General features: G+C 50.7%; 2 protein-coding genes across 9 annotated transcripts in view; both read left to right on the top strand.

Annotated features, from left to right (window-relative positions):
- ANO9 (anoctamin 9) overlaps positions 1–14,645 on the top strand; it is a 79,627-nt gene extending 64,982 nt beyond the window's left edge. For all 5 annotated transcript variants that reach the window (XM_073347021.1, XM_073347022.1, XM_073347023.1 and 2 more), the window contains 10 exons: positions 366–477; positions 1,109–1,166; positions 1,380–1,477; positions 2,484–2,647; positions 3,717–3,869; positions 4,482–4,629; positions 6,586–6,705; positions 7,337–7,430; positions 9,420–9,532; positions 10,974–14,645. In XM_073347021.1, the coding sequence (XP_073203122.1) occupies positions 366–477; positions 1,109–1,166; positions 1,380–1,477; positions 2,484–2,647; positions 3,717–3,869; positions 4,482–4,629; positions 6,586–6,705; positions 7,337–7,430; positions 9,420–9,532; positions 10,974–11,001 (1,088 nt within the window). In that variant the 3' untranslated portion in view covers positions 11,002–14,645. The remainder of the gene's footprint in view (positions 1–365; positions 478–1,108; positions 1,167–1,379; positions 1,478–2,483; positions 2,648–3,716; positions 3,870–4,481; positions 4,630–6,585; positions 6,706–7,336; positions 7,431–9,419; positions 9,533–10,973) is intronic.
- A 3,084-nt stretch (positions 14,646–17,729) lies between these two features.
- SIGIRR (single Ig and TIR domain containing) overlaps positions 17,730–27,257 on the top strand; it is a 41,863-nt gene continuing 32,335 nt past the window's right edge. For all 4 annotated transcript variants that reach the window (XM_073347019.1, XM_073347018.1, XM_073347017.1 and 1 more), the window contains exon 1: positions 17,730–17,830. The gene's annotated coding sequence lies outside the window, so the exon portion shown is untranslated. The remainder of the gene's footprint in view (positions 17,831–27,257) is intronic.

The raw sequence follows: 27,257 nt of genomic DNA, 5'->3' as shown, positions 1-27,257 counted from the left end.
GCAGCATGTCAGATTGCACCCCGACGTTAACGGGAAGCCAGGGCAGCTGCTGGAGAGCTGGTGAAATCGGTGCCTTCCCAGCTCTAGTTTGAGTGTAGCCCCGGCACAGCTGATTGCCATAACAGAAGCCACAAGTACATGGATCGCTGTGTCAAAGTCCTGGGATTGCTGAGGTTTACTAGAACTTGGGCTACAAATCCAGGGGATCAGGTTCAGGTCCGGGGGAGTCTGGGTCACTAAAAGGCCCAAGTGCTTTGGAATGAAAGCACGACGGGCTGAAGGTGCCTGCCCAAGAAGTTTGGGGGCAGGGGGTGGCGGGCTCCTGCTGCTGTGACTAACCCACCCACCTGCGCTCCCGTTTCCAGAGACTCCGCGGACGTTCTCGGAGCGTGAGAACATCTTCACTGTGAAAATCTTCACCTTCCAGTTCTTCACCTACTTCTCCTCGCTGATCTACATCGCCTTCTTCCTGGGAAGGTGAGCCCTGGCCAGGTCCCCAGCTGGGGTCACTGGGCACAGAAGGAGCTGTACCCATTCACCCCGGGCAGAGGTCTGCATTAGTACTGTAACACACAGCCAGGGCCAATCACCCTAGGGAGGCCCATAAACCCAGTCAGGTTTGCCTGGTGCTTCTAACCATTCGTTGCAGGGGGAGGGGATTGGCTGCTCTGGTGGCAGGGATAAAGAAGGCTGGTGCTGCTAGTGAGTGAGTGAGAGAGGGCTCCTGTAGCCTGACTTCCTGGATGTTGATTCTGTGGGTGAAATCTTGGCCCCCTGGAGGTCACTGGGAATTTTGCCATTGATTTCAATGGGGCCAGGATTTCACCCTTGTTTTTTGGGCTGGGGGTGTAGTTCTCCACCTCTCTCGGCTCGTCTTTCTCTCGGTTTCTGTCTGTCCCTCTCTTGCTGGGCTGGTGCGCTTGACTCCGCCTGTGTTTATCTCCCACCCCCTCTCTCTTTCAGTCTCTGTACCTGCCTCTCTCTCTCCCCTTTGGTGCCTCGGTGTCTGTCCCAGGGGGAGTCATTACCCTCCCAGCTCCCTGCTTACAGAGGGAGGTGCTAAGAGCATTAGCGTCAGGCTTATTTAACTCTGCACTCTCCTGGTCAGGATTAACGGCCGTCCTGGGAACTATGTGCGCGTAGCTGGCAAGTGGAGGCTGGAGGAGGTGAGTAAATTGTCCATAGTGCTCTAATGCCCTCTCTGCCCCTTCCCCACCCACATCCCTGGCACTGTCTCTGTTAAAATCATTGCTTCCTTCTACCCAGTACAACCCTTCCAATCACTCCAGGTTCTTCTTGGCCCATGTATCTAGCACCCAGCCCTTTGTCCCAAAGCCAGCCCATCTGATCCGCACAGTATAACTCTCTTCTCTTTGCAGTGCCACCCCAGTGGCTGCATCACTGATCTCTTTATCCAGATGGCCATCATAATGACCCTCAAGCAGACCCTGAGTAACTTGGTGGAGTACCTCACCCCGTAAGTCAGCACACCCTAGGCACTTAGGCCAGTAGGATGCGCTCACATGTCTGAACTGTACATTTCTGCTTGCAGAAGCACTCTGCTCTGATTACAAACTTTAACTGGGATTCCCCCAGGCAGTGTCTGGGGAAAGCGAGTGTGAGGCCAGTTGCTGAGATAAGTTCAGTCAGCAAATTCTCTTCATGAGAATGAAATCTGTCTCTGGAGAAGGAAGTTGTAGTCTCTGAAGTAGATCCGGTCAGGGGACAGGAACAATACCGTGTGACAGTGTGCCTAATCACAGAGCCAGAATAGTGCATTCCGAATACAGACCCATGGATTGGAAGGTCCATACGCAGAGTTCAGCTCAGACCTAGTCACAAAAACGATTTGAGAAAAGAACAAATAAATCAAATGGGGCTTTGCGCCTGGACAAGTCAGACAGAAAAAGGGCTGAACTCACTAAATAAATTATTCCCCATGAAAAGCTTGGCCTAGCTCTACCTGGCACCTTGACCCAACTCTAAATATTCACTCCATTTTTCTTTTAAAAATAATTTTCTTTGACATTTGGAATGGCCCTCCGAGCTATTTAGTATGTTTGCCACTTCCTGAATTTTTAGGCCCCAACTTTACTTGTCTTGGGGAGCAGTTACACCAAAATAGCCCTGTTGCTTTTAGTAAGATTAGTCTCATGAGTACGTGCTCATCGATGTTGGAACGGGATTCACAGTCAGGCCGTAGGTAAACTACAGCTATTGGGCCATCTTATAGATGGAAACTGCCTTCTGCTATCAGTACGAATTCCCCCAATCACACCAGCAGAAGGTGTTTGAGAGAGAGGAAAGGGGAGAGTGTGTGTGTGAGACCCTACCACAGAACCAACCCACTGCTCAAGTCTCCATGTTGGTGTTCCAGAGGTGTAACCGTTGGCCCAGTGCAGGGAGCTGCTCTGGTAGCCCCCACACTTGGCTCTTTAGCATATATCCCTCACCCCTCTGCCTTTGTGTTACTGTCCCTGCAGCTGGCTAAAATTAAGGTTCCTAAAGTCGCTTGCCAACCCAACGAACAAAGACAAAGTTCACACAGAGAAAGGACCCCAGGACTCCTGCAAGGAGCAGTGGCTCAAGAACTACCAACTCAGCGAGGTCAATGTCTTCAGTTTGTTCGACGAGTTCTTGGAAATGAGTATGTGGCGCTCTGGGGTCACAGGTGTAACTAGTGGGCAGCAGGGAATGCCTTTGTTCTCCGGTGCTGTGTTCTGGGCACACGCCTGCCCATTCCCATTGCCTCTTCTCTTGGGGTCAGTTTTTCTCCAGGGGCAGCAGGTTTTAGCTGCTGCTTCAACCCAGGTTTCCTTGCACCCAGTACACAAAGGGTGTTCTGAATGCCCTGGAGCAGGGCGTGACCATGCTTCCTGCTTCGGGGTCCAGTTCCTGATGTTGGGGCTAAGGGGGTGTCATACCCTTGCAGCTAGCTGGACTGGGGCTCCTCTGAGAGAAACTGGCCACCCCTGTGACAGAGCAGTAATACCAAACGCCCATTCACATCCCTGGGAGTGGGGGCAGGTCCTAGGTCTCTGCTTGTGGAACGCAGTCAGGCTTGGTGACTCTGCATTCACCACTGAGGGAAAGGTGCAAGGGAACCAGCCCTGCAGCTCACCCAGTCTGTAGCCCATCCCTGTGCTAAGACTGCAGAGCCCAGGGAGAAATGGGCACAGACTGGGCAGATTCACTCACACACCTGCTAGGGGTCACTCACACATATCTTGCCCCAAGCAAGATCTGGCAGGTAACTGTGCGGCCTGGGAAGGATTTGTGCCTCAGGGACGGCCAATTCCTTTCCTGCCCTGTCCCGCCCTTGCTTCTGGTAGCATTTGGGTACTGGCTGTGACCACTAGCTACTACTCCCCCCTCTCCTATCCCTGTTCAGCTAAGGAGCCTGCACTTTGGGGAATGGGGGCAGAGTACAGGTCTCACCCCTCTGGGATCACTCCTGCATGGATGGCGTTGGAGAAAGTAGAACTGGGCGTGAAGCTCCTGATTCTCTCCCCCACCCGCCCCGCCCTTCTATGGCTACAGCCATGAAGTGAGCAGGTCACACGGAGGGCTAGAGGGGGAGTCTGACTCATCCTCTCACATTGCCATGCCAACATCCGGCTCTGAGGCATCGCGCATACAGGAAGTACTTGGACCTGTGGTCTAGCTGGATGTCCCCACAGCTCCCTCACGGTACCTGTGCTTCGTCCTGTTCTCAGTGATCCAGTACAGCTTCACCACCATCTTTGTGGCTGCCTTCCCCCTCGCCCCGCTACTGGCCTTCTTCAATAACCTCTTTGAGATCCGGCTGGATGCCATCAAGATGGTGCAGCTGCACAGGCGCATAGTGCCTAGGAAAGCCAAAGACATCGGTGAGCAGGGGCCAAGGGGAGGGGCTCTCCATGAAGAGCATGGGCCCAATAAAGAAGGCACTATGGGGAGGGGGGGGAAGGGCTAATCTTACCCCAAGACTTAACAATGGCACTAACTACTGCAGCCGACTCTTTCCCTAAGTCACGGTGCCAGAACATTTGTCTGCTCCCGTTTCTGCTGTTCCAGGGGACAGTTAGAGATAGAGGGTGCATTTGAAGAGCTGGGGGGAAGGGGCAGGACTGGAACAGCAGGGGGGCTGTAAGTCGGGACTGAGGCGCATTGTAGAGGCATGGGTAGAATCTAGATACGCTTTGCTTTGGCCAAGACGCATTGCTAGTTCCTCACGTTCATACGCAGCCCGTCCGCCCGCCTCAGTGGGTGGATACGGTACTGGGTAAGGCTCATCATTGTAGTGCTCTTACTGATGCACGGCTGCTGTGCTGGGCCACCCCGCTGTGCCCCACAGAGCACAACTCCAGAGATCAGCCTGGTCAAGCCCAATCCTCCTCCCATTCGTGGCAATGGCAAAGCTCGCAGAGCAGTGTCCTGGCCACCAACGCAGCTGTGGGTATGCCTAGCTGGGCGTGTCTCTGACTTCTGTTCTCTTTCAGGCATCTGGCTGCAGGTTCTGGAGGCCATTGGTATTTTGGCCGTCATTGGCAACGGCCTGGTGATCGCCATCACCTCAGACTTCATCCCCATGCAGGTCTACAAATACACGTACAGCCCCTGCAAGCTGCAGAAACGCACTGATATCAAGTAAGTGTCACCCCACAACTGCCACAGCCTTTCCAGAACCGCGGCCACCTTGCTCGCTTTCTGCGTCTGAGTGAGCCTGTCCCTGTTGCACGGGGAAAGCCATCTCTCCCAGCACCACTGGGCGGCAAAGCCCAGCCAGGACCTTGGGAGCTCTGCTGCTACCCTACGTTCCCTCTCGCTCCTTGTGGCTCTTGGGATGGTCCCCACGAGTTCCGGGAACTGCAGCTGCTCCCAGAGTTGAGCCTGTAGGATGTGAGGCTGCATGGTCTTCCCAGCAGTCCTTGCTCTAAGACGCACAGTAGGCTATTGGGAAGCCTGCAGAGGGATAAAGAACCAGCCAGATTTGGCACAGGTGAGGTAGTGATCTCTAGAGGGACGAGCAAGAACTGCAGCCAAAGTTATTTTCCACTCCCATTTCCACAGAGCAGATCTGTTGACAAGTTGGTATCTGCTTTGTACACAAATAATGCAAACACCTGCTAATTGTGCTCAGATGACTACCAAAAAGATACCCATTCACTGGCTGCTGGCCGTTCTGGCTATTCAGACTAATTAATGCCTACTTTTGAAATAGACACTAAAGTAACCCACACAGAAATCCATAGGGAAGCTCTTACATTTTGTGTAAAAACAGCTGTTAACTGCGGCTGTTAGCACTGCAAGAGTGCACTTGGTCGTGTTTTTCACACTGGGCTACCCGCTTCCTACAATGTGATCTAATTCTCTACATGTGGAGTCAATAATTGATTGTTTTAATTGTGTGGTTTGGTCAAGCAGTAAAAGAGTGGATTAGTCCCAGCCTGGAACAGTCTCTCAGCCCCTCTCTAAGAAGCACCCTCTCTCTCTCTCCTTCCACTCCTCCCCCCACTACAGAAAGGATGTGGACAAATTGGAGAGAGTCCAGCGGAGGGCAACGAAAATGATTAGGGGGCTGGGGCACATGACTTATGAGGAGAGGCTGAGGGAACTGGGCTTATTTAGTCAGCAGTAGAGAAGGGGGGGGTGGGGGGGTGGGATTTGATAGCAGCCTTCAACTACCTGAAGGGGGGTTCCAAAGAGGATGGAGCTAGACTGTTCTCAGTGGTAGCAGATGACAGAACAAGGAGTAATGGTCTCAAGTTGCAGTGGGGGAGGTCTAGGTTGGATATTAGGAAACACTATTTCACTAGGAGGGTGGTGAAGCACTGGAATGAGTTACCTAGGGAGGTGGTGGAATCTCCATCCTTAGAGGTCTTTAAGGCCTGGCTTGACAAAGCCCTGGCTGGGATGCTTTAGTTGGGGTTGGTCCTGCTTTGAGCAGGGGGTTGGACTAGATGACCTCCTGAGGTCTCTTCCAACCCTGAGATTCTATGATTCTAAATCCCACCCCCTTAAATTGCACTGCTCCAAAAATCCATCCCTTCTCCCTTTTCACCAACAATCTCTCCTCCCTGTGCATTCCATGCCTTGTCTTGTCTCTGAGTTGGATCCTGCACAAGGTAGTGTGTCCTCCATTCCCTTGACTTCACTGGGAACTCGGGGTGCTGGGCAACATCCAGAATCAGCCCTTTACATTGCTCTCTGGGATGGGGAATGTTTCTTGAGCTATAGGCCCATTCATGCCGGGGCCTGAGCACGTCCTGGGAGTTAATAAGAGCCCTTGGCCCCCAAGGGAGTTGAAGGTGCTCAGCACTTTGCAGAGACAGTTCTTATGCTTAGGAAACACTGTGTAATTTTATGATTTTTAATAAGCAGCTCTGAGGCCTTGTTCCTGCACCATCAAAGTCAATGGGGCTTTTGCCATTTAATTTCAACAAGAGCAGGATCAGGACTTAGATTCCCACCCTGAAAAGAACTGCCTGGAAGCAAGCTAAAGATGCCCATCTCTTCTAATCCTCACCTGGGTATCCTTGCCTGGACGACCCCATTGGAGCACTATTGAGCCACTGTCTAGTGCCATGTTTTCTCCCTATGCAGCTGTTTGACAGGTTACATCAACTACAGCCTCTCGGTGTTCCGTGTCCAGGACTTTGAGTGGCAGATGAAGCTGCCCGAAAAGCTTCCAGATTTTATGAGGAGTGGGATCACAGAATGCAGGTAAAAGGGGACAATAGCATGGATCATCATCCAGTCACACATGTCCATAGGTGCTGGAACTAGGGGTGCTGGAGGTGCTGCTGCACCCCCTGGCATGAAGTGGTTTCCATTATATACATAGTGTACAGTTTGGGTCAATGGCTCTCAGCACCCCCACTATACAAATTGTTCCAGCCCCCCTGTACACATCCTCACAGTAATACCCTCCCTCCCATCCCCAACAAATATTGCAAATATCGTCTACAAAAAATATCTTGAATGTTTTAAGGTAACATTGGCATGCCTCCCTTCAGCTCCCACACTTACTGGGAAAGCGAAAGACAAGATCTGTAGCTGGTGTAAATCAGTTTGGATCCCCTGAAATCAATGGATCTATGCTGCTTTACGCCAGCTGGGGATCTGTGAGTGGACAACGGAATGGTCAGCTGGAGGAAGCCGTATTGCCTCAGCCGTCTATACCTGAACTGAACAAGGCTGCCCTGGGGCCAAGAGGGAAAGGGAGTAAATGAACCAGTAAGCCTCTCCTGTGACTCGCAGTTGGGGGGGGGGGGGGCGGACAGATGGACTGTGACCAGTGGGGGATGGGATTTGATGGGCAGTGTACACAGAGCTGATGGGTGTTGTCCTGTAGGTACCGGGATTACAGGAACTCCGATGACTACAACTACTCTGTTCAGTTCTGGCACGTTTTCGCAGCTCGGCTCGCCTTCCTTATTTTGTTTGAGGTGGGTGCTGTGGATGGTGGTTCTGGGGTCGGCATGGGGAAGGAGACTGAGGCGGTGGGGGAAAGAGAGTCACACATTCTTCCCTGGGGAGTGATTGAGCAGTGGAGAGTGTGAGCATGCTTGGCTGGGCACTCTGAGGGTGCTGCTTCCGCACTGGCTTCCTTCTCTTGTCCCCCGCCTGACCTCTTCAATGAGGCAATTAGCTCCTTTATTTTGGCACTGCCCCTTTGCTCAGACCCTCCCCCGTGTTCTCCTGCACTCACCCACACTGTCATAATGTTATACCAATTAATAAGATCCTGATGGTTTTTATTTTAAGGGGATAAGGCAAAATGTCATGTTTGTTGTGAATACAGAAAGAATCATAGTAAGCCGTCAGTTATACCTATAACATTCCATTCAATTTCACATTCATTCACACGGTCATTTATACACACACAGGTTCTGCAAGGATGTTATCATAGTTACCAGCCTTAGAGTTGCTCGTGCCAAGCCACTGGCCAGGTGGCCTGGACACAAAGAGGGAGCAGGGCCTTATCAGATGCGCATCTGATGCTCCTAGAAGTTCATTTGCAGAATCAGACCCAAAGTCCTGAGTCTTCAGGGTCTGTTCTTACAGGAATCCATCCTCATGTATTTGCCTCGTCATGCTGTTCTCATGTTTGAAGTGGTAATCAATGACTGGTCTCACGCAGATGACACAGCAATGACGGAATGACAGTATGTTCTCTTGTTCTTCTGCCCTCCTGTTCTTGGGGCAAGTATGCCCTTAGGGTTATCAGGCTATCTTGTCCACTGTATTTTTCAGCCAGATGGTCCTATTTTAAGGCTGGCACCTCAACCTTTAATCTTTCGTTCCTCATTAAATCATACATACAATCACACTCCAACATATATCTTGTCACATCTGCATTCTATCACCTACTCATCCTTTAACATAACCATTCTAAAATCAGTCTGTAAGACTTCAATAAGTCTATTCATCCCACTTGTTATATCTAAAAGGAAACTAACAGGATAAGCATGCAAGAGTGGGGGGTTCACACATCTTATTCCAGAGTTCAGAAAAACAAAGTTATACCAGCCATAAAGGACAGCTGTTATCTTGTTACTTTTAGAACAATCTCTTTGTCTCTGGATGTGCTTCTACAATTAAAACTGATCTTGTAAAACTAACAGACAATTTCAATCAACAGACTCAGCAGGGTGGCTGAGAAACATGTTTCTTTCTAATGGTCAGGCCAAATTCTGGGGTCTGCTGTGGAGTCACTTTTCTTAAATTTCTTATATCAGAAATATACCAGTTATCAATCTAGTCCAACAATCGCTTTCCCTCTCCCCTACCCCTGTGCCCCTGCTGACAATCACTCACTCCTGCTGTTAGTCCCTTGCTCACTTGCCAGTTGCCCTTTAGTCACCTGGACATGGCATTGCCTAGCAGGAAAAACAGCCACTGCCCTTGGCTGGAGCAAATTAGGGCAGCTTCAAGTCAGCTGTGCTGGGAGTGGTACCATTGCAAAGCTGGCATTTCAAAAGGGAGTGTGGGGTGCAGCCAGAGTCAGACAGAAAGCTAAGAGAAACCAGGGACTGTGGGTCCTCATGGCCTGATCTGCCACCCTCTCTGGCCCAGGTTTCCCAGGACTGGAATGAGGGGGGGGGGGTTTGATGTTTTGGGGGGGTCCCGTAGTAGCCTGTATTCGGGGCCCTAATGGGAGGCATTACCCCATAAATCATCCCTGGATGCAGCACTCTGTGTGTGTGTGTGTGTGTGTATGTATGTATTTTGATTCCGATCGAACTCCCATTGAAGTCAATGGGAATTGGATTGGGCACTGGATTGGCTCGCGTACTTGGTATATGCCAATATAGCAGTTGAGCATGGCCATGGAGCTATTAGTCCTTGCTAATCATTGCTGGGTCACTGATCACAGCTTGTCTCCCCTGAGAACGGGTTCTGACTGCATGGTGGGCTCTGCTTGCTCATTTCAGCACGTGGCTCTGTGCATCAAGTTGATTGCAGCCTGGTATGTACCGGACATCCCCCAATCGGTTAAGAATAAGCACCTGAAGAAAAAATATGAAAATCTACAGAGAGAACTCAGGTTGGTGTATTGTTCTAGGAATAGCTGTGAAGGGTCCTGGAAGGCAGTGTGATCTAAAGCAGGAGACCTGGCCTCTTGTCCTGATTGGCTGTGTGACCTTGGGGTTAGTCACTGCACCTCCTCTGCACAGATTCCATTAATAGTAGCTGCTCTCCCTCAACCACCGCTCCACTCAAAGGGCTACTCTGAATAGGAGTGGGCAGAGCAGAAAGGTGGAACAGAATGGTCTCTGGTGGGGCTTGACAACAGCTTACGTTCTGCCTAGGCTGGAGTCAGTATAAGGGATGATAAATGGTCTGTGTTGGCCAAGTGTCCTCTTTACTCCACGGGCAAAGCCTAGGCATCCTAGGGTCTTAACTACCAATTCTACCACAGGTCAACCTCCTGACATCTAACCTGCCTGTTCAGTAGAGGAGGTGTGAGATGGAGGCTGGTGGCATCTGACCTCTTAGAAGAGAGTCCTGCAAGCATTGGTTAGCCTCCCAAAGGAAGCAGTGGAAGCACTATCTGGGTTTCACTTAAAACTAGACTGGGGAATAGAAGGTGCAATCCATCCTTGGCCCCTGGAGGCTGGATTAGCCCAGTGATTCTCCAGTTTTTTCATTCTGGAAACTGCCTCATACAAGAGACAGAGTGCACCTCTGAGGGATCCGCCTGCCCTCCCAATCCCCCCATGCTTGGCTAGCCACATTCCTCATTCTGCAGAGCATGAGGGAGGGCTCCACAGCCCTTTACTAATCCATAGACCACAGCTTGAGAACCCCTGGATTAGATGACTCAAAACTAAAGATGGTCAGAAAATTTGGGATTTTGGGGAGGGGACTTCCCCCTCCAGAAAACTTCCACAGAAATGAAAATTTCTCAACTTTCCATGGAAAAATCTTGACTTTTTTGGTGAAAAGTCAAAATTTAAATATATCTGCTGAAAACTGAAGAAATGCTGCTGTAATGCCAATGGGAACTGTAGTTCAGATGCGTCATGCTGCCATTCTCCTTTGCGGGTTGGACTGTATTTCACATGGAGCTCCACAGTCTCCCTCTATTAATAAAGGGAAGTGGTAAGTCATGGGAGTCCCAGATCCTGTTGCATTATGGGAGATGTAGCCCAGCTAGGAAACCCAGCCCGCAGAGGAGAATGTGGACATGGGGGAACAAAACTACAAGTTCCAGGAGACACTGTGATGGTATATCCAAATCAAAATATGTTAGCTTTCCGCAGTTTGGGTTTTTTTCCAATATAATCTAAATTTGCTGAGACTAGCAGACTCTTTCCACAAAAAGCCTTTTAATTGAAACCCTGCTTGCCACAGTAAAATAGCTTTGCTAGAGTATTTTCGACCAGCCTTTCTCACTGGTTCTTACTCATCTCAATTTTGATTGTTCTGTTCAATAACTCTGCTGGTGTCACTGGAACAACCTGGATTGTTTCTGTATCTTCCAGCATAATGGATCGCTCTACAGAAGTGTAGCAAGTCACTGCGCACACGGTAGGGGGCAGAAGCAGAGACTGCAGACCCAGTATCCAGCAGGACAGTGCTGTGGGCTTTGGAGGCACTATACAGGCACCTCCCACAAACCTTGCAACTGCAGTTCATTCTCTCCTGTTGTTTTGGACTTTGCCTCTTAACTGTGGGGGAAACAATGCAATGGTAAACTTGCATAAGCAGATCCTTTAGAATCTCACTGTGGCAGGGAACAAGAGGGTATCTTTAAGAAATGCTGCATTTCAAAGATGTCTCAGAGCTGGGCGGAAACCTTTGCAGTGTTGGCCAAACATAACACTTTGTCCGATTTTTCAAAGAAGCCTAAAAAGGGCTAGATTTTTTTGCTGAATTTGTCATGCTTTTTCACCATCAGGGGCAGACACGATTTTACCCCTGCACCCACCTCCCACATTGCTAAGAGGAAATACCATACAAGGCCCAAGTCTATGGGGATGGGTGGGGTTACCCTGTCTGCTGTACCAACATTGTCCCCAGTTTGGAGGGACAGTCTCTGTCCAGCTGACTCTCCTTCCTATCCTATGTCTAAGACCTATTTCTTGATTAGATGGAATTGATCTCGAGAGACCAGATTCCTGACTGCTGATCCCTGGTTCTTACTGTATTGATGTGTGACCTTGTGCAAATTAACCTCTTAGGTGCCTCAGTTGATGTAATGGGGCAGACACCTATCTACCTCACCTGGATACTGTGCAGCTTAAATAATTAATATCTAAAGCACTTTGAGGCCTTGTCTACATTGAGAATTTGCCCTCATTCCATTACTCGGTGACCAGCCACTGCAAACTCCAAGTACACACAAGGAAATACTGTGTTTGGCAAGGGTGGAGCTCATCTCAGTTTCAAACAGCAGTTAGTTCCACTGAAGCAGAGTGAGGCTCTTCTTAGCTGTATATGGGATTTGCTCTGGCGCAGCAAGTGACACCAATTGCTGGCCTATGTAAACCAGCCCTTGGATCCTTTCAGAGATCCTGTGTTAGCATTTCATTCAGTCAGGCTAATCTACGGCAGGCAACCTGGCTTTATCTTCAGTAGTTCATTTTAATCCTTCACTTGTCATTAAACTGGGCTCACTGGCTGGGCTGTGGAGTAGATTGCTTACTTTCTCTATCCCCTTTGTATTTCATATGTCTCACCAGTCCTCCTCCTTCCAGTGGAGAACCTCAGTGCTCCAGTACACCTCCATCACCCAGAAAGCTGCTCTTCTCTCTTTTACTAAAGTGATTACAGCAGCCACCTAGCCAGGTGGAGGGAACAGGGGGAGTGATCTTTAATAAAAAAAAAAAGGGGGGGGCCCACCCGCTGGGGCGCTTTTACTCACCCAGCAGCACTCCGGGAGCGGGCCCTCACTCATTCCGGGTGTCTTTGGCGGCACTGAAGGTCCCACCCCTGGAGTACTGCCGATGACCCAGAGCGCCGCTGGGTGAGTAAAAGCGTTGCGGGAAAATTTAAAAGGCGCCAAGACATTGCCAAGGCGCCACTTGTGCTCAGTCCGGGAGCGGCCACTGCCCCGCTCCCCCCACAGCTACGCCACTGGATCACAGTTGTTCCTCCTATGGGTAAGGGTGCAGAGCAGGGCCTTACCCTAAATCTCCTACATCCCAAGCAAGTACCCTAACCACTGGACAGTAATGGGGTAGGGTGGTTCCCTCTCTTAAACCCTGCGCTTGTTGGCACTTCACTCCTGGCTAGTTTAGGCCACTCCCCGCTAAGCTGGCTGGCTTCAGAAGATCCCTTCCATAGGCACCTAACTCTCCCTATGCCCTTGTATGGGGAGCCTGAGCACCTAGCTCAGGGTGATGATTCCACGAGGTGGCAGGCTGCCTGAGAGCTAGGCATTACAATGCTTAGGTACCTTTGTGGATCGGGGCCCTTGTCAGCCTTCAATGAGGACTGACAGCTAGGTTGGAAAAATGTTAGTGTCAGAGTCACAGAGCTAAAGCTCAGTTGGAACACGCCCAGTGGAAAACTCCTAAATCTGCAAACGCACAGGTAGATCCCAGTACTGCAGTGAATCCTGTGTGGGAAGATCCCTTTACACTAAGTGCCAGGGAAAGCTGGGGTCCACCGACTTGGAGCCTGTTATAGGATTGGGGCCTTTTAACGGGGCCAAGCTAAACCTAAGTGAGACAGACTTAAACTCCTGCAACAAAGTTTCAGTGGTTTAGCTAAATTGGTTTAATTCATATATAGGGCTTGCCCACATGCGGGGGTTTAAAATCACATTAACGTTAGCTAGTGAGCACTCAAATGACCTTCCCTGCCCACACATGCTGCAGTTCTTCCAAGTGGACAACTGGCCCAGAAATACTTATTCTCCAATCACCTTTGAAAGTTCCTTGCATATTGAAGTAGTGCAGACTAACGTTGACATTCACGCACGCCTCATTTCACACTAGGCTGGCAGTATGCCAGCTTCTATCCGACTGTACTTTGCCAGGACCAGCCTGTCTGTTTACCTGTGTGCCCTCCACTGCTCTGGGGTCATGTTGCCCAGATCTCCCCTCCCTGTTCAAATGCTGGCAGGAGGCCAGGAACAGTCCATTTGTTCCTGGAGTACAGCCCTCAAGCCTTCCAGTGGTGCTATTACTGCCATCTAATGCCTTATGCAGCAGCATGGAAACCTGTGGAGATCTTTGATTGCCTTGCCATCTGGGGAGACGCAAGGGTGCAGGCAGCACTTTCAAAAAAAAAAAAAATCACCAGAATAACGCAGTCTATGAAGACATCTCTAAATAGATGGCCCCAAAGGGTCACAGTAGGACCCTATTCAATGCCACAGCATGAGCAAAGCACTGAAAAGCCACTACAAGAAAACGAGGGACAAAAGATAGACCTCTAGCAACGTGTGACCTGTCTTTACTATGAGACTTTTCTGCTGGGATGCCATTATTGGTGCAAATTCTGTATTTAGACAAGTCTTCAATGTGTAGTTTAAGGATTTTCTAGTTTTCTTAAATAATCAAGCCAATTAAATGCAAATCCACTACCAGCCCTACCACATTAAGGCTGAGCAACAAAGCACTCGGAGACAGGACATTCCAGACGTTGATTCTTGCTGTCGTCATTCCTGTTTTCCTTGTTCAATATCAGCTCTAAAAAAGTATGTATTTAATCTATGCCAGAAAGTATATGGCCTAAGCACAGTGACTGAATGAATCTTGCAGGCAAAAAACTCTTAGCTTTTCTAAGATCCTGATTTGTGAATTTTTGATTTGTCAGCCTTGTGCTAATGCTAGGTTCTACATTCGTTATTCACATATAAGTGACTAGATTGTGAATCACGGCAGGGGAATCAAGCCCTGATTCAGCCTAGCATGCAGGCATGTGTGTAACTTTAAGCATGTGACTAGTCCACAGAAGTCCAATGTGGCCACTCCAGGGCCCCCCCATTCGACTTCAGTGGACTAGTCACATGCTTAAAGTTACACATGTGCTTGTGTGCCATGCTGAATCAGGTCATTAATGCAGCCATCGCCAGACTGATATGGCATTTAAAATATTTTCCTGGCCTCCCTTATTTTGGATGCCAGGTATGTTGTCCATATTTTAAAATGCTCAGTAATGGTGGCTTGAAATATTGTGCACTGATATTGTAATTTTTTTAATAAAGGCAGTTTTATACAATAAACTTTGTTTGTTTTTAAAAGATGTTGCTTCAGCTTATTAAGCAAAGAGTTGGGCTGGGTTTGGATGGTAAAGAATTGAAATGTGAAGGCCATTTTAAATATTGGCTTGAGGGCAGGACCGTGAACTTGTTAGAGTTGTTAGTCATTAAGGTATTGGCATGGGATGCGGGCCATCTGGGTCAGTTTCCAGCTTTGATACAAACTTCCTGTATGACTGGGGATGAGTCACTTCAGTAGAGATTTTCAAAGCTGCCCCAGGCATTTGGAGGTGCGGTGTCTAAATCTCTGAGCCAACTTTGGAAAGCTCAGCCTTTAATCCTGGTGTCAGTTTACCCATCTGTAAAATGGGGATAATACTTCCCATACTATTTAGGGGAGTTGTGAAAATACGTGTGTTAGTGTCTGGGAAGGGCTCAGATGATACAGTATGGGGTGGAAAATACATACATTGTGCTAGGCATTTACAAACTTATTAGGGTAACATTTTCAAAGCACTTGTGATGTAAGCCTGATTTACGCACAGGTTTTGTACCAATAATTATTTCAATGAGGGTTGTTTGTTTTTAAATCTGAAATAGTTAGAACAGTACAATCCAGTGCTAAAAGGTGCTTATATCGGTATGGCTTTTTCCATATGGGAAGGGGAACAAGTTTTCTCTGTATGAAACACTTTTATATCAATATAACTGTGCCCACATTAGGGCTGTTGCAACTGCTTTTTTATGTACACTTGCACACTAGATCCTACTGTAGTGATATTTTTGGATTTGAAAGGGATCCCTGACACATTTTGCCCAGAGCGTTGAAATGCTCTTTCTGGCATTGGTGAAAGCTATTGTAAGTAGTTTTACTGAATTGGCTTAATACCATAAAATGCATTATGTTGGCTATGAATACTAACCTCACATTTATATAGCAACTTTAATCCCAAAGCACCTTCACACAGTCAATCCTTCACGCATCACTGAAATGCAGCCACCTCTGAATTGCAACACTGTGAGCTGTACACAGTAATTCTACAAGCTTAGCACAGAAAGTAAGGAAGAATACAGTAGCAAATTGAGATGGCAGGGAGAATCTGAACAGGAGGATGCAATTAGTCAGACTCCTGTCTCTTTAGAGATGGCACCTCTAACAGAACACTGGCTACAAATCAGTACTGAGTGAGAGAGAAGAGTAATATGCAGAGTTTTATCACCACCACTTTTTGCCATGCTGGGTTTTCCTTGGAGGTATCCCTTTAATGTAAAGATCAGCCTAAGCCTGTTTAACTTGTAAAATCTGACAAACCCACAGCCCAACCTGGTACAGCTGCAGGTCATACCCAACAATAAAAATAAAAAGTTATTTACTGCACTGTCTCAGGGATCACAGCTTCTGGTTTGGCTTCTCCATCTAAAAGCCATGAAGTGCTCAGGGTTAACTCAGCAGTGAGAATGGCAAGGCAAGGTAATAAATAGAAACAACTCCTAAGTATGTAACAATTGCACAAGTGCACAGCTGGCTTATCTGAGCTTGCACTGCTTCAAAATACATTGCTCTGAGTCCACAATGGTGCTTTTATTATAGTTACTGGGAGCTGCATGTACAAATCAAGGGCTGTATCTGATCCTGAGGTTCATACTCTACTCAGGGCCAGATTCTCAGCTGCTGTAAATCAATGTAGCTTTACTGAAGTCAACAGAGTTACTGATTTACATGAGTATCACCCCTATCATCATCATGCAACCTTGGGGCTTTCAGTGGAATTGCATAGGAGAGCAAAATTTGTCCCTAAAAGCTTTTTTCTTTTCATTAGTCTAAGTTGCTGGAAAGGACTTTAGTATCTCATTCCCACCTTTAAGGAACATTGTGATGCAGGGTGAGATGCTGGCACCAAGCTCTTTAGAGGAGTCCATCATTTGGAGTGGGGAGGGAAGGGGGTGGATCTAACATTAATTGACAGCATTCTTTGCCTTTCCACACTTATGGATAGAAACACCTCCTCCTGGCTGAATTCCACTCTCCTAATTAGGCGACAGGGAGAATACAGCAGCTATTAAAGAACCCATCTAACACAGCTAGAATTTTAGTTGATCCAATTCAGCAGGGATCAACTCAGAGACACATGCTGCTTTGTGTCCTCTTATGTTCTCTGCGGTGCTGACAACTTCGCACAATAAAAGTGGTTGATTCTGGAAGACAAGGCTTTCACTCTGGCAGTGAATTGTCTCTGCGCACAGGATGGGTTGCTATCATGCTCAGGAGCATGGAGCGCTGAAAGGAAAGTTACACAGACCCAGGATGCTGGTTCAGAACCGTGTCTCCTGTCATCTGGCCCTTCCTTTCCTGCCTTAATTCAGCCCAGCTGGGTTCCCATGTTCATTTCCACCCACCCACCGCAGATCAGTGCCTCTTGGGAGCGGGGAGGCTCAATTTAAATCAGGCAGGTACCGCTAAACAGTTCAATGCTGATGGTTTTTCCTCACCACACAATGCAAGGCTGATGCTGACCATTATTTAAGGGCACCTTTTTAAGCAAAAAAAATGGGGGTCCTGCTCCAGCACCCCCTGAATTCAGTGGCCCGAGTCCTGGCTCCTGCAGCCCGGGGGCTCATCCGTCCTACGTAGCTAGGTTTTTAGACCATGCCCATCCCCGTGGCCTCTGGGACCGAGGCCGGAGACCCCTGACCCGCCCTGCTGCCAGGGCGTCCCAGGGCTGAGCGGAGGTGGGGACGTCGGTCACAGGCAGCCCCTGGGGTGCCGTGGATGAGGCTCCTCCCACCTGCAGGCTCCCTAATCCCCTCCGCCAGGGCCAGGGCCCCGCCCCCGCCGCAGGCTGAGTCCAGCCAGGCACCTGCCGCCCCGCCCCGCCAGGTGAGCGCGTCCTGCGCCATAGGCTGGGCGGTGTCTGGGCGGGGCCACGGCTGAACCCCGCCCGGTGCATGCCGGGAGCTGTAGTCCTCTCCCCCTGGAAATCTCAGCCCCGCGGCTGCCGCGGGACTAGCACCCCAGAGTGCCCCGCGCGGGGCGGTGGCTGCTGGGAGGCGAGGAACCGCCCCTCCGCCTCCCTGGGCGCGGGTTCCCATGGCAACTGGGCGGTGCCTGGGTGCAGGTGCCAAGAAGCCTCCCCGCCCCCACCCACCGCACAGGCTGCCCCCGGGGTGGGGGCCCCTGGACGGAGATAGGTAGGAGTCACCCCGGACACGGCCCTGTCCCCGGCCAGCGCAGCTCCCCAACAGGCCCTTAGTCAACCCAGCTGCCCTCAGACCCCAGTGCCACCTGCAGCCCCGCAAGGCCACCCCCAGCCAGCCCAGCCCCCCAATATCACCCCCACCCAGATCAGCCCCCAACACCCCACCACAGCCAACCCAGCTCCCTGCAGCCCCCCCTGTGCCACCTGCAGCCACCTCAGTGTCATCTGCAGCCCCCCAGCTCCCCAAGGCCACCCCCAGCCAGCCCAGCCCCCCAATATCACCCCCACCCAGATCAGCCCCCAACACCCCACCACAGCCAACCCAGCTCCCCACAGCCCCCCCTGCCACCTGCAGCCACCCCAGCGTCATCTGCAGCCCCCCAGCTCCCCAAGGCCACCCCCAGCCAGCCCAGCCCCCCAATATCACCCCCACCCAGATCAGCCCCCAACACAGCCAACCCAGCTCCCCGCAGCCCCCCCTGCCACCTGCAGCCACCCCAGCGTCATCTGCAGCCCCCCAGCTCCCCAAGGCCACCCCCAGCCAGCCCAGCCCCCCAATATCACCCCCACCCAGATCAGCCCCCAACACCCCACCACAGCCAACCCAGCTCCCTGCAGCCCCCCCTGTGCCACCTGCAGCCACCTCAGTGTCATCTGCAGCCCCCCAGCTCCCCAAGGCCACCCACAGCCAGCCCAGCCCCCCAATATCACCCCCACCCAGATCAGCCCCCAACACAGCCAACCCAGCTCCCCGCAGCCCCCCCTGCCACCTGCAGCCACCCCAGCGTCATCTGCAGCCCCCCAGCTCCCCAAGGCCACCCCCAGCCAGCCCAGCCCCCCAATATCACCCCCACCCAGATCAGCCCCCAACACCCCACCACAGCCAACCCAGCTCCCTGCAGCCTCCCCTGTGCCACCTGCAGCCACCTCAGTGTCATCTGCAGCCCCCCAGCTCCCCAAGGCCACCCACAGCCAGCCCAGCCCCCCAATATCACCCCCACCCAGATCAGCCCCCAACACAGCCAACCCAGCTCCCCACAGCCCCCCCTGCCACCTGCAGCCACCCCAGCGTCATCTGCAGCCCCCCAGCTCCCCAAGGCCACCCCCAGCCAGCCCAGCCCCCCAATATCACCCCCACCCAGATCAGCCCCCAACACCCCACCACAGCCAACCCAGCTCCCCACAGCCCCCCCTGCCACCTGCAGCCACCCCAGCGTCATCTGCAGCCCCCCAGCTCCCCAAGGCCACCCACAGCCAGCCCAGCCCCCCAATATCACCCCCACCCAGATCAGCCCCCAACACAGCCAACCCAGCTCCCCGCAGCCCCCCCTGCCACCTGCAGCCACCCCAGCGTCATCTGCAGCCCCCCAGCTCCCCAAGGCCACCCCCAGCCAGCCCAGCCCCCCAATATCACCCCCACCCAGATCAGCCCCCAACACCCCACCACAGCCAACCCAGCTCCCCACAGCCCCCCCCTGCCACCTGCAGCCACCCCAGCGTCATCTGCAGCCCCCCAGCTCCCCAAGGCCACCCACAGCCAGCCCAGCCCCCCAATATCACCCCCACCCAGATCAGCCCCCAACACCCCACCACAGCCAACCCAGCTCCCCACAGCCCCCCCCTGCCACCTGCAGCCACCCCAGCGTCATCTGCAGCCCCCCAGCTCCCCAAGGCCACCCACAGCCAGCCCAGCCCCCCAATATCACCCCCACCCAGATCAGCCCCCAACACCCCACCACAGCCAACCCAGCTCCCCACAGCCCCCCCCTGCCACCTGCAGCCACCCCAGCGTCATCTGCAGCCCCCCAGCTCCCCAAGGCCACCCACAGCCAGCCCAGCCCCCCAATATCACCCCCACCCAGATCAGCCCCCAACACCCCACCACAGCCAACCCAGCTCCCCACAGCCCCCCCCTGCCACCTGCAGCCACCCCAGCGTCATCTGCAGCCCCCCAGCTCCCCAAGGCCACCCACAGCCAGCCCAGCCCCCCAATATCACCCCCACCCAGATCAGCCCCCAACACAGCCAACCCAGCTCCCCACAGCCCCCCCTGCCACCTGCAGCCACCCCAGCGTCATCTGCAGCCCCCCAGCTCCCCAAGCCACCCCAATATCGCCCACAACCAGCTCAGCCCCCTAATATCACCCCCAGCCAGATCAGCCCCCAACACCCCACCACAGCCAACCCAGCTCCCCACAGTCCCCCCTGTGCCACCTGCAGCCACCTCAGTGTCATCTGCAGCCCCCCAGCTCCCCAAGGCCACCCACAGCCAGCCCAGCTCCCCCACCCCCAAGCCACCCCAATATCACCCACAGCCAGCCCAGCCCCCCAATGCTCTCCATAGCCAGATCAGCCCCCACCCCCAACACCCCGCCACAGCCAGACCACCTCCCCACAGCCCCCCCCCCCCCCCGTGCCACCTGCAGATGCCCCAGTGTCATCTGTAGCCAGCTGAGCTCCTAAAGGCCAGCCCCAGCCAGCCCGGCCTCCTGCCGCAGGCCCCTAACACCCCCCACAGCCAGCCCAGCTCCCCACAGCCCCCCCTTCCCCACCCCCACCACCTGCAGCCACCCCAGGTCCCTCACCGCCAGTGCCACCCCACAGCTAGCCTGAGGGCTCTGCTGGGCCCCATAATGGCTAGGATTCCCTGCTTGCTTCTCCCCACTGGTTTCCTTGCCTGATCCCATCCCCCAGATTCACTGCCTTCTGCCATTCATACCCTGCCCGCTCCATGGGGATCCCTGCCCACCCAAGGAGTTCTCCACCGCTCCTTCCATTTTCCAGCACCACACCCACCCATGGAGTTCCCTGCTGCTGTTCCTTCCCCAGCCCCCAGTGTTCCCTACCACAGCATGCTGCCCTGCCTGTTTGATCCTTGTACTAGGAAGTCCTCGCTTTGCACTAGATCATCACCCCTTTGATGGCATTTTGTAGGCACCTCAACCTGGGAAGGAATCACTCTGCAGGGATGCCTTATTAATATTGGGATAGATCCAGATATACGGAGACCAGTTTTCAGAGTAGCAGCCGTGTTAATCTGTATCTGCAAAAAGAAAAGGCGTCCTTGTGGCACCTTAGAGACTAACCAATTTATTTGAGCATGAGCCTTCGTGAGCTACAGCTTGGCAACCCTGCGATGCTGGGCCCAACATGCTATGCTCCACTGCAGCTGATCAAGGTGGAGCATAGCATGCTAGAAGGTGATGGTGGCACAATCTGTGTTCTATGGTTTGGAGCAGCTCCGGTGTTCCTGGCAGTGTTTGGTGATTAAAAGTATAAATAGTAATTAGAGATGAGCCTGATCCAAAACTCACCCTTCAAATGGTCCAGGTGTTGGGAAAATTTGGACCTGGATCCAAACATCACATCTGGATCCAATATGTTTCTGTAATGGGTGGAGCCAAAACCCTGGATCAGAATACCCTCAAACTTGGAAATAGCTAGGACTAAAGTGACATCCACTCTTTCAACTTAGTTTTATTTCTAATCGTGGAAGCTGAGAGCTCATATCCTGTCATTAGTGTTTTAAATAGAAAGCTGATGAGCAAGTGGCTCTATAGTGGAGAATGAACAGGCTATACAGCGAGATGGGAAGGACTGAGGTTCACCTTTCATATTTTGCTTTGAAAAAAATTGAAAGATTTAATAAGTTTCATTATTTTTCTTCATTAAAGGGGAAAAGTTACTGACAGAGTACTAAAAAATTCTCTGGAAAAAGAATCACCCATTGAAACTGGAGTGTCAGTATATTATTATGCACTTGGTATTAAATGCTTCATGCTGACATTTTATGTGGAAACTGGTTTCTTTTAAATTGAATTTCAGTGTAAGTTTCTATAAAATGAAAGATCGGAAATGAAAATGCTTTGAGGAGGATTGGTCAGTGAGGAAACTGCAGAATCGAAATGCAGCTAAATTGCAGGAGGGCAGGCTAATGTGGTCAGGTTTCTTAGAAAATGGGTTTGCCTGGTGGCTAGCCAACGTGGTGAGCTTTGCGAGTGAATCCACCACGCATACAGACGAAGTGCACAATCAGGCATGAGGATGCCACCCACCATTTTTAAATGCTGTGTGTTGCTAAAAGCAACGTTTGTCAGGGAGCTTTAGAGGAGCAAAGAGCAGTTCTTTAAAAATCCAGCCTTTGAAAAGCTAAGTGTGTACTCACCACCCATTCCTGCCACACCAGATATTTTAGCCTCTGAAATTCCCTAAGATTTACTCTCTTGAGTTTCTCCGTGTTTCGTTCTTCAGAGATTCATTTGTGTTTTTAAAAAACAGAAATATTGGTTACAGAGACACAGTGAACTCAGATTTTTGTAAAAACTTGTTTTACAATTTTTTGCTAACTCAAAACCAACAAAATGCACTGCTTGGACACTGTGGCGATTGGCAAGCCCTATATGTAGCTGCCAGGTTTTATGCAGTTCCACAGGTGACATTTTACGAAATGTAATGAGCTAATTAGCATATTTACAAACAGTTTGCATATGACTCTAACTTATGATCAATACATCCTGCCCCAAGCAGTGGAGCTGAACAACACTTGACAACTATGAGAGCTGACATAAGGACTCTATGCTAGCCATTTGTAGCCTCGTGCCTAGTGGTCATGTCAAGGAGGGAGGGGTATGGCCAGGTAGGGGACATGGCTTGAGTGCAGCATGCAACAGATATAGGGGATATGGGAAGCTGAGCTCTGTAGTTTTCATCATACTTAGATCCCCAGATGCTCTAGAGCAGGGGTCGGCAACCTTTTAAAAGTGGTGTGCCAAGTCTTCATTTATTCACTTTAAGGTTTTGTGTGCCAATAATACATTTTAACATTTTTTAGAAGGTCTCTCTCTGTAAGTCTATATATCATATAACTAAACTATTGTCGTATGTAAATAAGGGTTTCAAAATGTTTAAGAAGCTTCATTTAAAATTAAATTAAAATGCTGATCTTATACCACTAGCCCGCTCAGTCTGCTGCCAGCCTGGGGTTCCATTCACCTATGCCGGCAGCAGGCTGAGCAGGGCCTGCGGCCGGGACCCCGGCTGGCAAGGGGCTGGCAGCCAGAACCCCAGACCGGCAGTGGGCTGAGTGGGGCTGGCGGCCAGGACCCTAGACCGGCAGTGCTCTGAGCGTTTCAGCCCGCTGCCGTTCTGCGGGTCCATCCGCCGGCTCCTGCCAGCCAGGGTCCTGGCTGCCGGCCCCGCTGCCGGTCTGGGGTCCCAGCCCTGTCCACATAGAGTAGGTACCTACCTTCTCCCTGGTTCTAGACATTCTCGTCCTCTCTCTGCACTGAGATGAGGGTGGGAGTGCACTGAGCACAGGGCTGGGGGTGAAGGAGCAGGCTGGGGATTGGGGTGCAGGGCCTGACCAGGAGCTAGAATGAGGGAGGGGGCTCAGGGTTGGGGCAGGAGGTTTGGGTTTGGAGCGCTTACCTGGGCAGCTCCCATTTGGTGCAAGGGGTGCAGGTGGGAATGTGGGGGTGTGTGTGTGTGCAGGAGCTCCCATTTGGTGCTCAGGGTGGGGGTGGGGATGTGGTGGGTGCAAGAGTCAGTGCATGGGGTGTGGGGGAGCTGGGTATGTGTGGGGGGTGCAGGAGTCAGGGGGCTGGGGGTGTGTGAGGAGGGTGCAGGAGTCAGGGCGGGGGGCTGGGTATGTGGGGGGGTTCCGGAGTCAGGGCTGGGGTTGTGGGGGGTGCAGGGGTCAGGGCATGGGGCTAGGGTGTGTGGGGGGTACAGGGGTGAGGGCAGAGGGCTGGGGGTTGTGGGGGGGTGCAGGAGTCAGGGTAGAGGGCTGAGGGTGTGGGCTGGGGTCGTGGGAGTGCTCCCAGCCCCCTGCCCTGAGCGTCTCACGGCAGGGGGCTGGAGGGGATATGCCCTGATTCTACCCCCCTTCTCCAAGGTCCCCGGAGCAGAGAGCACGAGCATGCTGCGGCTCGGCTCCGCTTTTCCCCTCTGTAGCAAGAGCCGCCAGCTGATCGGCTGCAGGGAGGGAGAGAGGGAGGGGCAGGAACCCAGCACGCTGGGGGAAGAGTTGGGGGGAGGGGGAAGCTTGCCTGCCCTGCAAGGAGAGAGCAGTGGGCCGGGCTGGACAGGATTTTTAATGGCACATCCCCGGCAGACAGCAGCCTGCCATTAAAAATTGGCTCACGTGCCATCTGTTGCCGACCCCTGCTCTAGAGTATGAGGAGCACAAGTGTGATTTAAAACCTTTGCTCCCTGTTCCTGCCCCAAGGACAGAAACAAAGTAACTGAAAATTGGGCCCATTGTCTTCAGAGCTCTCTGCAAAGTACTTAGCACACTCTTGGTGCTATCTAACTAAATAATATGAACAAAAGCAAAGTCAAACTCGAGTGTCATTGTCCTAGGTAATAGAAGTGCAGAGAACAAACATAGAAATAAATAAGTCACAGGAATAGTGGGAAGATTTTTAACATTATTCCAGTTTTAATAATTTACAATCCACCACATTCCTTTACCTGCATTACTAAGTGGACACTGACAGTAAATACATTCATTGATCATGCTTTCATATGGGAGTGAGGCAATACACACTGCTCCCTCCCACTGCCAATGGCGTGTGGGGTTAGAGGGAGAGTCCTGACTTTGAATGAGATGTAAAGCTAAATGCCTCATCGTTGGTCATTAACAAATATCCAAGGGCACTTTTTTGCAAGAGTAGGTGTGTTACCCTGGTGTATTGACAAAGTTCAAATTAGAATAGTTACAATCTGCCTTCATGAATCCCCCCTTAGTTTCACTTGGACAAGGTATCTTCCTTACTTCCTGCCCTTAACTATTGGGTAGGGTTGCTGTGTGCTGTTAAAAACCTGCTGTTTTTAACCCCAGTGATGGCTGCATTTCAATAGTGAATGGAAGGACATGTAAGTAGGGCATGATCCTGCAAGATGCTGAGCACCTCCAATGAGATGCTGAGTGCACTCAGTTCCCATTGTCTTCACTGAGAGATGAGTATTCAGCTCTTTGCAGGATTGGGCCCAACAGTTTGTAAAGTGCATTGGGATGAAAGACACTGTGTACAAATTTAGATCTAGGGCTACATGTTCTGTTGGTATAACTCCATTGAAGTCAACAGAGTTACACCAGAGAATCTGGCCCCTCATTTTAAAATTTATTTGAACCACTTACAGTTTCTTCAGAAGTTCCCTCCCCCGAGGATCAGAGACTTAGGGAAGGGACATCCAGTTTTGTGTTTGGAGAGAAAAGCTGGCATGTAGCATTGCTGAAGCAATCAGCTGAAGCCATGCTGTGCCATCCCATAGTTCTGAGAGAAGACACAATGTAGGCTGCAAACAGAAAAGAACAGTAGGTGTGACATGTCTGACCCTGAGGCTCAGAGCTCTGCAAAAAGCCAATCACAAAGTTGCCTTTGAAAAGGCTGGTAAAGGCATGAGAACTGCACTGTCATCTTTAATCCTTTTCTATTGGATTATTTTTGACAGGTGTGTAACTCACCCGCTTATTGTTTAACAAATCCCATCACGTTTTGTACAGTGATGCAGGATATAGCCACATGCGCATGCCCAGGGCTGCTTTTGGAGATCACGGGCTGTCTACATACATATCAGTGTTCCAGAATAAGAGATAGGACAGAAGAAATTTCACTCAGGTTAGACCCCAGGCAGTGGGGAAGGGTACACAGCATTAAAGTCACCAGCATGATTGGCCTTAATTGGCCCCCTCAGCAGAGTGCAGTGACTACTGAGCCATGGAAACTCAACTTCCCTCCCACTCTAGAAGTGGACCCTACATATGAGGGTTGAGGCCCAGTGTGCAGGAAGCTTGCACTGCTGCTGCCCTGGCCAAACAAGACATCAGTCTCCTGAGCTGTCAGTCTGGCAGCATTCACCAACACTAAATTCACAAGGACAAAATCTTTTAACCAGGAGTGGAGTTCATCCCCTACCAGTTGCTCTCCACTTCCCTTACTTCCCTGTCATGTTGCCTTCCAGAGCATAACAAAGGGTCAAACTGAGAGACCGCCTCTCCCCACTATGACAGGACCTACCTCCTTCTTGACTCTTTGCCTACGCCCAGATTTGTGCTCATTCAATGTGCCTCTGTTTTAAAGTACCCAACTTAACTCCTAGGGCCCAGTTTCCAGAGATGCCACAGATCCCGTTAACTTCAGATCAGCTCTAGATGACACCAAGTTAACACCACTAGTGGCTGGTGTCTGTTAGCATTCCCTCCAGTGGGAGGCCAAGACATGCTTCTAGAGGACTGTGCTTATCTGGCTGTACTGACATTTTCTGAATGCCAAAGTCATCCAACTTTTTTTAAAAAGAAAAATGATTTTGCACCATTAGTGTCATTCCATAACCCTGCATATTAAAAGATTCATGGATTTAGCTAACCCCAATCTGTATTTCTTGCTTCCCAATAGAGCTGTAATATCTGTGACACACTTTGTAGTCAAGTGGGATGGAAAAAATATCCCCTTAATAACCAGTTTTATTGCTTAGCCATAAGTGCTTTGTCTCTGCATGGGTAGGGAGTTGGAGCCCAGGGAATAGATTATTTTCTCATTATTAAATTCACAGTGTTGAATAACTGAGAACAGCAAATACAGATGTGGGAGAGAGAGTAACACATTTTGCAAGCCAAGGAGCACAGTACAATGAAGCAGAAGCTTCTGTTATAGAAGCTAAAATACCATACATACAAGACACACACATCTGTGACTAAAGCCTGGTAGGCCACTGGAATGCAAAGACACTATGTAGGCTACCATTTGTTATCAGATACCTTGAAAGCAGGGGTCAGCTGAACCTGTTTGCTGCAGGTGGGAAAGATAACTATTTCACTGGTGGCTTCTGTCTTGTGCTTGAAAATCCAACCAATAGGTTTTGTTTTTTTTTAAATTAAAAGGGTGAGATTTTCGAGATTTTTTTTCAGTATTGGCCCAACTATTCCCACTGAAGTTTTACCAAAGACTGCATTTAGACCAATGATGGGCATTTTTGAAAATTCCATCCTTAATCTCCGTTTGCAGTGTTGTTGTAGCTGTGTTGGTCCCAGGATATTAGAGAGACAAGGTGGCTGAGGTAATATCTTTTATTGGACCAGTTTCTGTTGGTGAAAGAGAGACAAGCTTTCAGGCTCACACAGATTTGCAGAATTGCTCAGTGTAAACTCAGAAAAGCTTGTCTCTTTCACCAACAGAAATTGGTCCAATAAAAGATATTATCTCACCCACCTTGTATCGTTAATTTCCATCAGCTTTTAGGGTTGCAAAGATAACCTTTAAAATATGATCTACTTGTAACCGGCACAGTAGTGTCTGCCTGAGTCTGCAGAGAGTCTGAAGCGATAACTCTGAGAAGTGTGATCTTAGTTGATTCTGAAGTCTAAAGATGCTATGTAATATGCCAGCATTGTTAACTATTTCACTGTTTGTCAAATC

Source organism: Lepidochelys kempii, chromosome 6 (assembly GCF_965140265.1).
Source record: "Lepidochelys kempii isolate rLepKem1 chromosome 6, rLepKem1.hap2, whole genome shotgun sequence".
NCBI classification, from domain to species: domain Eukaryota; kingdom Metazoa; phylum Chordata; order Testudines; family Cheloniidae; genus Lepidochelys; species Lepidochelys kempii.
Note: the sequence above shows the minus strand (reverse complement) of the source record. Positions and strands in the feature narration are given on the sequence as shown.